The sequence below is a fragment of the Gorilla gorilla genome, chromosome 3, assembly GCF_029281585.2.
Source record: "Gorilla gorilla gorilla isolate KB3781 chromosome 3, NHGRI_mGorGor1-v2.1_pri, whole genome shotgun sequence".
NCBI lineage: Eukaryota > Metazoa > Chordata > Mammalia > Primates > Hominidae > Gorilla > Gorilla gorilla.
In genome coordinates, this window is record NC_073227.2 from 58886484 (window position 1) to 58901306 (window position 14823).

General features: G+C 35.8%; 1 protein-coding gene across 4 annotated transcripts in view; it reads left to right on the forward strand.

The window, feature by feature from the left end:
- The window catches only part of CENPC (centromere protein C), a 73149-nt gene that overhangs the window by 5611 nt on the left and 52715 nt on the right, over positions 1–14823 (forward strand). For all 4 annotated transcript variants that reach the window (XR_008679465.2, XM_019026022.4, XM_063705272.1 and 1 more), the window contains exons 4-5: positions 82–176; positions 9111–9210. Coding sequence is in view for 3 of the 4 variants with exons in the window: in XM_019026022.4 (XP_018881567.4) it covers positions 82–176; positions 9111–9210 (195 nt within the window). In the remaining variant the exon portion in view is untranslated. The remainder of the gene's footprint in view (positions 1–81; positions 177–9110; positions 9211–14823) is intronic.

Consider the following 14823-nt stretch of genomic DNA (forward strand, 5'->3'; position numbering starts at 1 on the left):
GTCATATACACCTACTTTTAATTGTGACTAATAGATATTACACTATATCTTGTTTTTGAAAATTTCATACTTTTGTTTTAGGTCTTGCCAATGATTTTAGTACAAATTCTACAAAATCAGTGCCTAATTCAACACGCAAAATAAAAGACACTTGTATTCAGTCACCAAGCAAAGAGGTAAGTGATAAAGAAGAGCTGGTATAGGTTTAATATTTTAATGAATGAAGGTATACACAATATACTCATGTATATTTTAGTTGTTTGTAAGTCTTATTCTTGAAAGGGAATTCTATATTCCCATTGACTTTCTATAAAATTTGGAGGTATTTTGTGAAAAGTTTTATTTGATATTTTCTGTTGGAAGTGGGATTATGGGAATTAGAATTATCAAATTATAATAAACATTTTTCACTTCTCCTAAAATAATACTCAAATTAGGTTTTTAGGAAAATGGGCAGCGATCAAAGTTGCTAATCAGGTTGGCAGGGTTGGTTATATTCTAATAAATGAAGGCACTTCATTGTTATACGGGGAAATCAATCTTCTGTTGATTATATATTTTAATTGTTTGCTGTTAGTTTGATCAGAAATAAAGTATTGGTTGACTTAACTATACTAAGTAGCAGACTTTCAAATAAAGTATTTGAAGCTAATCTAAGGCAAATTATTCAAAAGCACAATACTAATTAGAAAAATCATTTAGTGCTAGAAATAACACTTACTAGAAAACTGTAAAAGGCAATCAACATATTAAACATATATAGCCTTTTGGTTCCAAGCAATGCAGACAAAACCATTTCTTTCAGAATTGAGAGGCCTTCTGAAACTTGATAAATTACAATGGTTTTTGAAAGTTAAAGCAACTTTAGGTTTTCTGGGATAAACTTGACTTGGTCATAAAGTATTAACTTTTTTTGATTAGGTTTGCCTAATATTGAAGATGTTTGCATCTATGTTTATGAATAATATTGTCTTTTTTTGAAAAATGTTCTTACAGGGCTTTGGTATCAAGGTTATGCTAGAGGTTCCTCTTCTAGGTAGAATGCAGTAAGTCACAGAAGGCTAACACTCCTGCTAAAGCAGCTGTTTTAAAAAATGGAAACAAATTTTAGAGATATGAGAAGCTGTGGAAACCATAAAGACTAGCAAAATATAGTCTGTGGCTAATTTTCTTCCCTTCTGAGGCAAAATTCTTCTCTACTGTGTCCCATTACTTATGGAGGTTTTCCACTCTGGCTGGTAGATTATTCTAGGTCCTTTGTAACTGGGAGGATATTCCCCCTCAAGGCTTCGGGTGGTTCTTTCTCTGGTTTTCTTACAACGCATTCTCTGATCAATATTTGATTGAATGCTTGAGAGAGATCTGCACATTCTGCAGTTTTCTCTATGTAACCGTCTCCTGTCCAGTACTTTACCCTGCAAATTCTAACCACTTTGATCTTCCTGAATCCTCAGCTTTGGCTCCTCAACTGAGGATTTCCCCTGTGTGTCACATCTGGAAATGGGTGATCAGAGGGTTCACCTCATTTGTTTTCCATCTCAAGAATCATTCTCTTTGGTTTTTCAATGTCGTATTTCTTGAGAATCTTGTATGTTTTTTCTTTTTTTAAAATTGATTCAGGCAGGAGGGTAAATCTGGTCCCTTTTAAGACATTGTGCTCTAAAGCCAAGGTCCACTGCAATGACTTTTAAATGACTTTAGGCCAAAGAAGAAAGCATGTTGGGAATATAAAATATTCTGAATGAAGATAATAATATGACTTATCAGAACTTGTGAGATTTAGCTAAAATAGTGTTAGAGGGAATTCATAACTTTAAATGTATAAGAAATAAGAAATGTTCAAAATAAAGGTTCTACTCTGTGTTTGTACTGGTCTTGTAAAATGGGTTGTTCAGTATTTTCTCTTTCTCTTTTCTCCTGAAGTGTTTTTATGAACCACTATTGTTTCTTTCTCAAATATTTGATGGAATTCATAGGAGTTTTCTCTTTGCGAGAATTTTAAAATACGAATTTATTTATTTATTTATTTATTTTCTGAGACAGGGTTTCACTCTTTAGCCCAGGATGGAGTGCCATGACATGATCACAGCTCTCTGAAGCCTTGAACTTTTCCTGGGCTCAAACCCTTCCGTCTCAGCCTACTGACTACCTAGGACTATACGTGCATATCACCATGCTGGCCTGCTTATTTATTTATTTATTATTTCTCTATCTATCTATCTGTCTTGAGACAAAGTCTTGCTCTGTCACCCATGCTGGAGTGTAGTGGTGCTATCTTGGCTCACTGCAACCTCTGCCTCTGGGGTACAAATGATTCTCCTGCCTCAGTCCCCCAAGTAGCTGGGGTTACAGGCGCCCATCTCCACACCTGGCTAATATTTGTAATTTTAGTAGAGATGGGGTTTAACCATGTTGGCCAGGCTGGTCTTAAACTCCTGACCTCAAGTGATACTCCTGCACTGGCCTCCCACAGTGCTGGGATTACAGGTGTGAGCCACCGCACCCGGCCATTTTAAAATTTTTCTTTACAGAGGCAGGGTCTCACTGTGTTGCCTAGGCTTGTCTCAAACTTCTGGGCTCAAGCAATGCTCCTGCCTCAGCTTCCCAAAGCATTGGGATTACAGGCATGAGCACTGTGCCTGGCCTCACTTTTGTTTTCTTATGAAACATAATACATTAAAATACACAAATTGCGTGTATATTTCATTGAATTTTTACAACTACTACCTAGATGATGATATAGAACATTAAAGATTTAGATTTTACTTAATAGTTTCAGTAGACAATTTAGATTTTCTATTTTTTTTAACTGTTCTACTTTTCTTTTTTTAGGGATTTGTTCATTTTATTTAAATTTTCCAGTTTATTTGGATAATGTTGTTGTGTCATGTCTTTTTACAGTCTTGTTAATGTCTGTAGGATCTACAGTTATATCCCCTTTTTTATTCCTGACGTTGGTTATTTATGCCTTATCTTTTTTTTTTTTTTTTTTTTTTTTAATTAGAGGTAGGGATCTTGGTATGTTGCCCAAGCTGGATTAGAACTCCTGGGCTTAAGTGATCCTCGCTAAGCTAAGGAATAGCTGGGACTACTGCTTGTGAGTCACATGCCACTGTGCCTGCTATGCCTTTTCTTTTTCATCGATTAATTTTGTCAGGGTTTATCAATTTTGGTCTTTCAGAAAACCAAGTTTGGCTTTGTCGGTCCTCTCATTTGCTTGTTTTTAGTTTCATTATTTTTTTCTTAATTTTATTTTTCATATATTCTTTATTTTTATTTTTATATTATTAATTTTTCTAATCCTTGAGATGGATGCTTCAAAACAACAGAGACTTTGTAGGTGTTAGGGTTTTTTTTCAGGTAGGGCCTTTCCATGCAGCAAGCTTGGCCTAGGCCTTCCACATAAGGAATGAAATTTGTTTACTTGATTTGAAAATAAAATCAGACTTAAGACTTATCTATCTTATAGGCTTTTCTGTTTGCGAACTTGAGATTCCTAGGTCTAGTTATTACTTCATATTTGTTTGTCTTTAAGTAAAATAAGATATGACTCCGTAGGTTTTAACTGAAACACAACTGAGCTTCATGAAATAAATTAGTTTTTCTCTTCTGTTTTCTGGGATAACTTGATTAAGCAAAAATGATCTGTTTCTTCAAATTTGGATCATTTGTAAAACATATGGTTGGAGCTGTTTTGGTGGGAATGTGTGTGATTACCACTTTATTCAATGATCTATTGCATTTTTTATATTTCTTTTGCCAGTTTTGACATTTTATAATTTTCTTGAAACATTTCCTCTGTTCTCAATTTGTGTATAGTCAACTTCATGATCTTCCTCATAGTTATTACTCTCTTTTTATTGCTGGTTTTCACCTTTTTAAATTATCTGTGTTGTTACAGGTATTTTTCTGTCATTAACATTTTCAAAGAATCAGCAGTCTATTCTGGTTCACTATTTTATTCTCTTCCCTATCTTTTTACATACTTTTCTTCTTAATTTGTTGGAAGATTGATTTTTAAAGCTCAAAGGCATTATGTACATGGAAGTTAAAATAGTTCCATAAATTCCACAAAAAAATAGTAGACCCCACTTTTCCTCCTCCAAGTCCAACTTTTTAGTCTTAGCTATTACTCTAGGTATTTTGACTCCATATTTCTAAATAATGTTTATATTGCTGTTTCTTGATTTTTTTTTCCAGTCTTTGCTATTATTTATTGGCTTTCTACTATGGAAGTTTAGACTTTATTTGTCATATAGTTTCTACTTCCGACCACAACACATAAACTTCCATTCTTTAGTACATCATAATTTTTAGTAGGATTAGTAGTTAGTGTTTATGGTATTATTATGACTGTTTCAGTAGTCACAGCTATGTAGAGTACTAATGGTTACATTTTCTTTATGTACAGTTCTTAATTTTCTCTTGATTTAATTTTGGTTTTTCCATTTTTGACTTTCTGTGCACCTGTGACTAATTCATCACCAGTTTTCTATGACAGACATCTAAGTATAAATGTCTTAGTATGCATAGGCACATTAATTTATCATTTTCAGCTTTGCTGTCCCTGCTCTTTTTTTTTTTCTTCAATCTACCCTTAGACCTATCACATAGGTTTTGTCATGTACTCTCTCTGTATCACAGAGAGTCCCTTTGCTTTTCTCCTGAATTGCAACTCTTATTTCTTGGATCTGAAATCTTCCTTTTTTCTTGGCCTCTCCTTTTTTGGTGGGACTCATCCTTTAGTAGCTTTCTGAGAATTTGAGACCTTAATTGTTTAAAAATACCATGGTTTTACCTTCATGATGGGTAATTTGGGTGAGTACAGAATTCTAGATTAGAAATTATTTTCCTTTAATTAAAAAATAATATATATTTTTTCATATCAAGCCTCCCTTTTAGTCAGATGTATTTTCCCTTAGACTTACAAATGTTGCTTTCTTTTATTTTAGCTTCTCCTGTTGAGAATACTGTTGTGATTCCATGATCCTTTGTGACTATTTTTTTCCTCTTTGCAGGCTTTTAGGATCACGTCATCTGTCTTTAGTGATCTACATTTTTATTATATTCCTTGACATTAGGTTCCTCTAACCCTTTTCATAAATATTTCTTCAGTTTCTGTTTTCTGCAAGTACCTTTTTTACTTACTTTGCTCATTACCTCGCCTTTTTCATATGTCCAGTGATCCTTAGCTGTCTCCTCTTGTTTGAAAGTGGGAAACTAAAACACATTGGAAGCTCTATATGCCTAGTAAAATTTGTAGACTGGTGGATGTCACTGTGGTGTAGTTTGGTCCATTTCATCATTGGTATCCTGGTGTTAATATCTGTAGATTTCTTTTCTCTTGGCCTAGTAAGTATTTCTGACAAAGAAATCTTTCCCGCTTGGCGGTTCAAGTCTAACTGCGATTGTTTTCAATTTCAGTCAGATGTGGCAAAGGGGAAAGTGCAGTTTAAATGCTCCTACTTAATATCTCTGGTTTTCATGTATTGCCCTTAACTTCACCTGTGTCTTATGCCACTAATGTCACAGTCTCTCTGATTAAGAAACTCAAGAGAGTAAATAATCTTCTGATAGGTTTGGGAGGGGCTCTTCGGTTTTACTACCTTCTTTTTTTTGAGAAAAAGCACTCCTGGGCTGGAGTGCAGTGGCACGATTTCGGCTCACTGCAATCTCTGCCTCCCGGGTTCAAGCAATTCTCCTGTCTCAGCCTCTCGAGCAGCTGGGACTACAGGTGCCTGCCACCATTCCTGGTTAATTTTTGTATTTTTAGTAGAGACAAGGTTTCACCATATTGATCAGGCTGGTCTTGAACTCCTGACCTCAGGTGATCCACCCGCCTCAGCCTCCCAAAGTATGGGGATTACAGGTGTGAGCCACTGCGCCCAGCCAGTTTAACTACTTGCTATACACACTTTTTTTTCTGCGACAAAAGACACATTCAACTATACACGCTTTTAACACCCTCTGTTTGCATGCCTCTTCTTTTTTTTGAGACAGGGTCTTGCTCTGTTGCTGGAGTGCAGTGGCATGCTCATAGCCCACTGCAACCTCAAACCTCTGGGCTCAAGTGATCCTCCTGCCTCAGCCTCCTGAGTAGGTAGGAACACAAGCATGCACCACCACTCTTGGCTAATTTTTTATTTTTACACAGAGATGTGGTCTTGCTAAGTTTCCCAGGCTGATCTTGAATTCTTGACCTCAAGTGTTACTCCTGCCTTGGCCTCCCAAAGTGCTGGGATTACAGGTGTGAGCCACTGCATCTGGCCTGCCCCTTTTTTTTAGTGATGTCTTGCAATTCTACTAATCTTTATAGGTTTCTCCATAAACAGTAATCTGTCTGCTTCTGGGTTTTCTCCATTGCTAGCATGTTTCCATTCTCTCTGGGTTGCTGAATTACCAGTAATTTGCTTTTCAACCTAAAAATGTTTGCTGACATGTCTCATCTACTCCTTTGTCTTTCTCTTCATCCTTCTGAGTTTGTTTTTAAAAATCTTTAATGAGATGTTAAGAGAGAGCAGAGATTAAATGAAAGCCTGCCTCTGTCTTTTTATGGCATTGAATTCCATACTGTGGTCACTCAACAGCAGTGTAGTGCATTAGTCCATTTTCACACTGCTGATAAAAACATTCTTAAGACTGGGAAGAAAAGGAGGTTTAATTTGACTTACAGTTCCACATGGCTTGGAGGCCTCATAATCATGGCATAGGGCGAAAGGCACTTCTTCCATGGTGGTGGCAAGAGAAAAATGAGGAAGAAGCAAAAGTGGTAACCCCTGATAAACCCATGAGATCTTGTGAGACTTATTCACTATCACGAGAATAGCACGGGAAAGACTGACCCTGATGATTCAATTGTCTCCCCCTGGGCGCCTTCCACAACACAGGGAAATTCTGGGAGATACAATTTAAATTGAGATTTGGTTGGGGACACAGCCAAACCATGTAAGTCTGTCATTTATTTATTTCTCTACTGTGCCGATACTGTGTCCACACTTCTGCTACCACTTGTGACAGAGGTCCCACTACCATCCACATTTGGTGCTTCACTAAAAGGACTCGGGAGACTTGACATATAGTTGAACTCATGACTGATACTTATTTTTATTTATTTGCTTTTTAAAAAATTATTATTTTACTTTAAATTTTAGGGTACATGTGCACAACGTGCAGGTTTGTTACGTATGTATACATGTGCCATGTTGGTGTGCTGCACCCGTTAACTCATCATTTACATTAGGTGTATCTCCTAATGCTATCCTTCCCCCCTCCCCCTACCCCCCAGCAGGCCCCGGTGTGTGATGTTCCCCACCCTGTGACCATGTGTTCTCATTGTTCAATTCCCATCTATGAGTGAAAACCTGCGATGTTTGGTTTTCTGTCCTCGCAATAGTTTGCTCAGAATGATGGTTTCCAGCTTCATCCATGTCCCTATAAAGGACATGAACTCATCCTTTTTTATGGCTGCATAGTATTCCATGGTGTATATGTGCCACATTTTCTTAATCCAGTCTATCATTGATGGACATTTGGGTTGGTTCGAAGTCTTTGCTATTGTGAATAGTGCTGCAATAAACATACGTGTACATGTGTCTTTATAGCAGCATGATTTGTAATCCCTTGGATGTATGCCCAGTAATGGGATGGCTGGGTCAAATGGTATTTCTAGTTCTAGATCCCTGAGGAATTGCCACACTGTCTTCCACAATGGTTGAACTAGTTTACAGTCCCACCAACAGTGTAAAAGTGTTCCTATTTCTCCACATCCTCTCCAGCACCTGTTGTTTCCTGACTTTTTAATGATTGCCATTCTAACTATTGTGAAATAGTGTCTCATTGTGGTTTTGATTTGCATTTCTCTGATGGCCAGTGCTGATGAGCATTTTTTCATGTGTCCGTTGGCTGCATAGATGTCTTCTTTTGAGAAGTGTCTGTTCATATCCTTTGCCCACTTTTTGATGGGGTTGTTTGATTTTTTTCTTGTAAATTTATTTAAGTTCTTTGTAGATTCTGGATATTAGCCCTTTGTCAGATGGGTAGATTGTAAAAATTTTCTTCCATTCTGTAGGTTGCCTGTTCACTCTGATGGTAGTTTCTTTTGCTGTGCAAAAGCTCTTTAGTTTAGTTAGATCCCATTTGTCAATTTTCACTTTTGTTGCCATTGCTTTTGGTGTTTTTCATGACTGATACTTATTATAGTCATTCAGCCAGGATACACAGCTGGGTCAGTAAGGGAAAAATGCGCATTAGCAGAGTCTGGAGGAATCCATATATAGGCTTCCTGTGTTCCCCAAGGGGCCATATAGAATGTACTCATTCCCTTCAGCAGTGAAATGCAGTAACGTGTGTACATTTTTTCTCCTCAGAGAAGCCTTTTGAAACTCAGCCTGTTTTCACTGGGGGTTGGTCCCATCGGCATCCCCTGCCTACCAAAATTTTACGCACTCCCAGAAGGAAAGAAAGCAGATGTTCACCACAGATCACAGTGTTTATTTATACAAACAGTCTAGGCAGGCTGGCGCAGCAGGTGCAACCTTGTCTGTTGGTAATGGAGGGAACATTCTAAAAGTTAAGTCTCCAGATGCCAACCAAGGGGTAGCCCTGTAAGCTGGTCCTTTAAATATATCAGGCCTCCTATGTTAACTCTTTCCTGCAGAGTGAATCTCAATACTACAGTGTTTTACGTGTCTATTTTGAACTTTACATAGATAAGATTGTTATGTACTTCTGCAGGTTGCTTTTTTTTCTGGTTAAAATAATAATTTATATTATTGTAGTTTATTTGTTCCATTGTTACGTATGTAATATGGTATATCTATACTATAATTTATTTATTTAATAAGTTTATTCAGTCTTCTGTCCACATAGTTGCTGTTTAGAGCAATATTGTTTCTGTGATAGGTTGTATGAAATTTCAGCTTTACTGAATAATGCCAGATTGTTTTCCAAAGTAGCTATTACTTTAGAAATAAAATAAAAAGTAGTATAAAACTCTTAACAGCTGGTTTGTTGTTTTAGAATACTTGTTTTTCCCCCCATTTAAAAAATGTATTTCATCGAATTGGTAAGTTAATAAAATAGTTCTAATGTTGTATTTCTTCTGTGCTCAGTGCCAGAAATCACATCCAAAGTCAGTTCCAGTTTCTTCAAAGAAGAAAGAAGCCTCTCTACAGTTAGTTGTAGAACCAAGTGAAGCCACAAACAGATCAGGTTGGTGGCATCTCCATGGGCATTATTTGCTTGAATATATTTAAAAAATGAGAAATGCTAATGGTGCATGTGTTGCTTTGAGTATGAAGGTCAGGGTCAGCCTAGACAGAATTGTGAATTGTGAAATGGATGAATTTGTTTTTGATTTCCTTACAACTCCATGGTCAGTGCTCTTTTTCTCTCTTCTTCTCCATTTCCTTTAGTCAGTGATACATGCTACTACTTTTTAAAGTTTTCTTTCTTTTTATTTTTCAGATTAAAAGAGTGTTACTCCATTGAGTTAATAAAGGTTTAAAATAAGAATTTAGTCATTACTCCTATCATTCTGCTGAGGTAGCCTTTAAATAGTTCTGTACCTTAATTGGTGCCCATAAATGAAAAAAAAAAAAAAGCATGTGTGTTTGTATGTGTCTGTGCCTGTACCTGCTTTCAGAAAAGGCTATTATAATTTCCTTTTACACCAATAGTGTAAGAGTACCTTTTACCTGATAGTCTATTTACTATTCTACGTTCTTGCCCATTCATTGATATTAAGCAATCTCATTTTTACTTTAGTGTCCATTTCCATGATTGCCAGAGTTTGAGCACCTTTATGTTTATTGGCTGTTGGATTTTAATTGTTAAATGTGTGACTTTTATAGCTTTAAGTTTGTTTTAGTTAAAAGTTCTGTCTTATCCCAACTTAGATTTTTCATCTGAAAACCTTTTTTTAAAAAATAAAATTAAGTCTTTAACCATCTGGAATGTGTTTCGGTATGTAACATGACATAATCTTCTAAGTTTGTTTTCTTCCAGTTGGTCAGTTGTGTCAGATCTGTTTATTAAATTAAAAAAAAATCTGTTCTTTTCTGAATGTACTACTTTTATTATATATTAAATCTCACATAACATTCAACATACTTTTGAATTTTGATATATTTGTTTTTTCCTCTGTCAACACAATACTCTTGTTACTAATAGTAGCTTCATAGTATGTCCTGATATAAATACCTTCACTATTCCACTGCCATTCTGCAACCTTTTTTCTTTCTATGAGCTTTTAGTTTTTATCCAATTCCAAATAAACTTTTGGAATTCTAACTAGAATTGCATTTAATTTATGTAGTAATTTCGTGAGAATTCACATTTTTTATGTTATTTAGGTTTTTTACAAAATAAGTTATGTTTCTTTCTTATAAAAATGTTAATCTGGAGCCAGGAGTGGTTGCTCATGCCTGTAATCCCAGCACTTTGGGAGGCTGAGGCAGGTGGATCAGTTGAGGTCAGGAGTTTGAGACCAGCATGGCCAACATGGTAAAACTCCATCTCTACTAAAAATACCAAAATTTGCCAGGCGTGGTGGCAAGTACCTGTTATCCCAGGTACTCGGGAGGCTGAGTCAGGAGAATCGCTTGAGCCTAGGAGCTGGAGGTTGCAGTGAGCCGAAGATTGCACCACTGCACTCCAGCCTGGGCGACAGAGTGAGACCCCGTGTCCAAAAATAAATAAATAAATAAATAAATCTGAAGGACACTGTCAAGAGTGTGAAAGGGCAACCAGACTAGGCGAAAATATTTGCAAATAATTTACCTGAAAAGGATGATAGAGATTTATAATCAGAATATATAAAGAACTTCTACAGCTCAACAACAGAAAAACCAAACAACCCAAATAAAAGATGAGCAAAGGACTTGAATAGACCTTTCTCCAAAGAAGGTATGCAATTGGCCAATAAATATATGAAAGGATGCTTGAAATCTTCAGTCATTAGAGAATGCAAATCAAGACCCTAGGGAGATACCACTTTACACTCACTAGGTTAGCTATTATTTAAAACAAAAAAAGGAAAATAAGTGTTGAAGATATGGATAAATTAAAACCCTCATGCATCACTGGTGGGAATGTAAAATGGTGCAGGCCACCGTAGAAAACAATTTGATAGTTGCTCAAAAAGTTAAACATAGAACTACCATATGACCCAATACTTCTCTCCTAGGTATATACCCAAAAGAATTGAAAGCAGGGATGGAAGCAGACATTTGTATACTAATATTCGTAGCAGTATTATTCACAATACTCAAAAGGTATAAACAAGCCAAGTGTCCGTCAACAGTTGAATGGATAAACAGCATGTGATTTATACACAGAATGTAATATTAGTCAGTCATTAAAAACAAAGTTCTGCTATATAACATAGCATAGAAGAATCTTGAACACATTAAAACATGCAAACTGAAATAAACCAGACAAAAAAGGACAAAAATTTTGTAGTTCTACTTACATGGGGTATTTATAATAGGTAAATTTAGAGATAGGAAGCAGAATAGAGGTTGCAGGGGATTGTGGTAGGGGGTAATGGTGATTTAATGTTTGATGTGTACAGAATTTGTTTGAAATGATGAAAAAGTTCTAGAAATGATGATGGTTGCACAGTGTTGTGAATGTACTTAATGCCATTAAATTGTACACTCATAAATGGTTAATATGGTAAATTTCATGTTTTATCATAAAAAATATTTTAATAAAGCCTGTCTCCTGGCTACCCATTCTCCCCTCCCTCCTAGTATTGGGTCTTTGACTTTCTTGTTAAGGTTAATCCTAACTGTACTATAATTTTTGTACTATTCTGAACATTTTTTTAAATTATGAGGCTAATTTTTATATCAAAATTTTAATTCAGCACTTACCAAGGTTTTTAAAAAAATTAATTCTAGACCTTTAAAAATTTGAATCTTTTAGTTTTCTTTAAGCTATATAACCATGTCATCAGCTAAAGAGAGGTTTTATTTGTTATGTTTAATCTGATTATTTCAGTCTTCTTGCCTTTGCTAGAATCTCTGAGTCAATGTTGTTTAATAATGATGATATTAGGTATCCATGTCTGTTCTATGATTTTAACTGAAATTAGTACTGTGCCACTTAAAATAATAATTGTGGGTAGTTTGGGGTAGATTTAGTTTATGTCTTTAATTTCTTTTTCTTACTATTATTAGCTAGTACTTCAGTATTATGTTAAATAACAGTGATGGGTCCAAGCACTGTGGCGTAGGCCTATAGTTCCAGCACTATGGGAGTCTGAGATTGGAGAATCTCTTGAGGCCAGATGTTTGAGACCAGCCTAGGCAATGTAGTGAGAACTTGTCTCTACAAAAAACACAAAAATTTAGCTTGTGCAGTGGCATGTGCCTATAGTCCTGCCTACTTGGGAGACTGAGGTGGGAGAGTCACTTGAGCCCAAAAGGTTGAGGCTGCAATGAGCTGTGCTAGTGCCACCCCACTCCAGCCTGGGTACAGAGTCAGACCCTGTCTCAAAAAAAAAAAAAGGATGGGGTGAAAATTCTAGCCTTGTTCCTGCTCTTAGAAAGCATTTGATCTTTCACATTAAGATGCTAGCTATAAGTTTTTAATAGATGTTTTTTATAGGGTTGGGAAATTTTCTCCTGCCAGTATGCTGAGAATTTTTAATCATAGGTAATGTGGATTTTGTCATGCATTTTTTGCATAAATCCATATGATCATATGATTTTTCTTCTTTGATCTGTTGATATGGTGGCTTATACATATTGATTTTAGAATGTTTAACCAGCCTTGCATAAAATTTCCATGTGGTCATGGTGTATTATTGATTTGAGCTCTTTTTCCCTTTTCAAATGTATTCATTTGGCATAAATTTCCCCCTCAGCACTGTTGTAGCTGCATTCCACAGGTTTTGTATCTCATATTTTCTGTTCATTTCACTTATTTTGATGTATTTTTAAATATCTTTTCAGAGTTTAGCCTATTGGTTATTTAGAAGTGTGTTAATTTTCCAGTGTTTGGTAATTTCATATTATCTTTTCCTTATTAATTTCTGATCTTGATTCCTTTATGACATAGTATGCACTGTGCAGTTTCAGTTCTACATTTATGAAGATTTGTTTTATGACCCAAGTTATTGCATGTCTTTATGAATGGGCATTTAAAAAAAAGTTTTCTGTTGTTGGGTGTAGTTATCTATAAATGTCAATTATTATGCACTATTGCTATTTTTTATACATTGTTGGATGTGACTTGGTAAAATTTCGAGGATTTTTGTATTTAAGTAAGGAGAGATTGGTTTATAGTTTTTTTAATGCTGTGTTTGTATGGTTTTGTTATCAAGGTAATATTTGCCTTATTAAATGAGTTGGGAATTGTTCCCTTTTCTAATTTCTGGAAGGAACTGTGTAAAATTGGTGTTAATCCTTTAACTATTTGGTGTAACAGTCTCCGGTGAAATCATCTGGTCCAGGAGATTTTTTTTTCAAGAACTTTTAAATAGCAATATTAATTCTTTAATAGTTATAGGACTATTTTGATTATCAATTTCATTGTGACTGAATTTTGGTAATTTGTGTTTTCTGAGGTATCGGTCCATTTTTTCTAATCATCTGTCAAGTTTGTAAGCATAAAGTTGTTCATAGCATTACCCTATTTTTTTTTTTGAGTTTTTTAAAATTTTTTTTTTTACTTTAAGTTCTGGGACACATGTGCTGAACATGCAGGTTTGTTACTTAGGTACACCTGTGCCATGGTGGTTTGCTGCACCTATCAACCCGTCATCTAGGTTTTAAGCCCCACATGAGTTAGGTGTTTGTCCTAATGCTCTCCCTTCCCTTTCCTCCCTCTCCCCACCACAGGCCCCGGTGTGTGATGTTTCCCTCCCTGTGTCCATATGTTCTCATTGTTCTACTCCCACTTATGAGTGAGAACATGCAGTGTTTGGTTTTCTGTTTTAGTTTGTTGAGGATGATGGTTTCCAGCTTCATCCATGTCCCTGCAAAGGACATGAACTCATTTCTTTTTTATGGCTGCTTGGTATTCTGTGGTGTATATGTGTCACATTTTCTTTATCCAGTCTATCATTGATGGGCATTTGGGTTGGTTCCAAGTCTTTGCTATTGTAAATAGTGCTGCAGTAAACACAGATGTGCATGTGTCTTTATAGCAGAATGATTTATAATCCTTTGGGTACATACCCAGTGATGGGATTGCTGGGTTGAATGGTATTTCTGGTTCTAGATCCTTGAGGCATCGCCACACTGTCTTCCACAATGGTTGAACTAATTTACACTCCCACCAACAGTGTAAAAGTCTTCCTATTTCTCCACATCCTTGCCAGCATCTGTTGTTTCTTGTCTTTTTAATGATCACTATTCTAACTGGTGTGAGATGGTATCTCATTGTGGTTTTGATTTGCATTCCTGTAATGACCAGTGATGATGAGCTTTTTTTTAATTATGTTTGTTGGCTGTGTAAATGTCTTCTTCTGAGAAGTGTCTGTTCATATCCTTTGCCCACTTTTAATGGGATTGTTTGTTTTTGTTTTTCTTGTAAATTTGTTTAAGTTTCTTGTAGATTCTGGATATTAGACCTTTGTCAGATGGAGAGGTTGTAAAAATATTCTCCCATTCTGTAGGTTGCCTGTTCACTCTTTTGCTGAGCAGAAGCTCTTTCATTTAATTAGATCCCATTTGTCAGTTTTGGCTTTTGTTGCAATTGCTTTTGGTGTTTTAGTCATGAAGTCTTTGCCCATGCTTATGTCCTGAATGGTATTGCCTAGGTTTTCTTCTAGGGTTTTTATGATGTTAGGTCTTAAATTTAAGTCTAATTCAT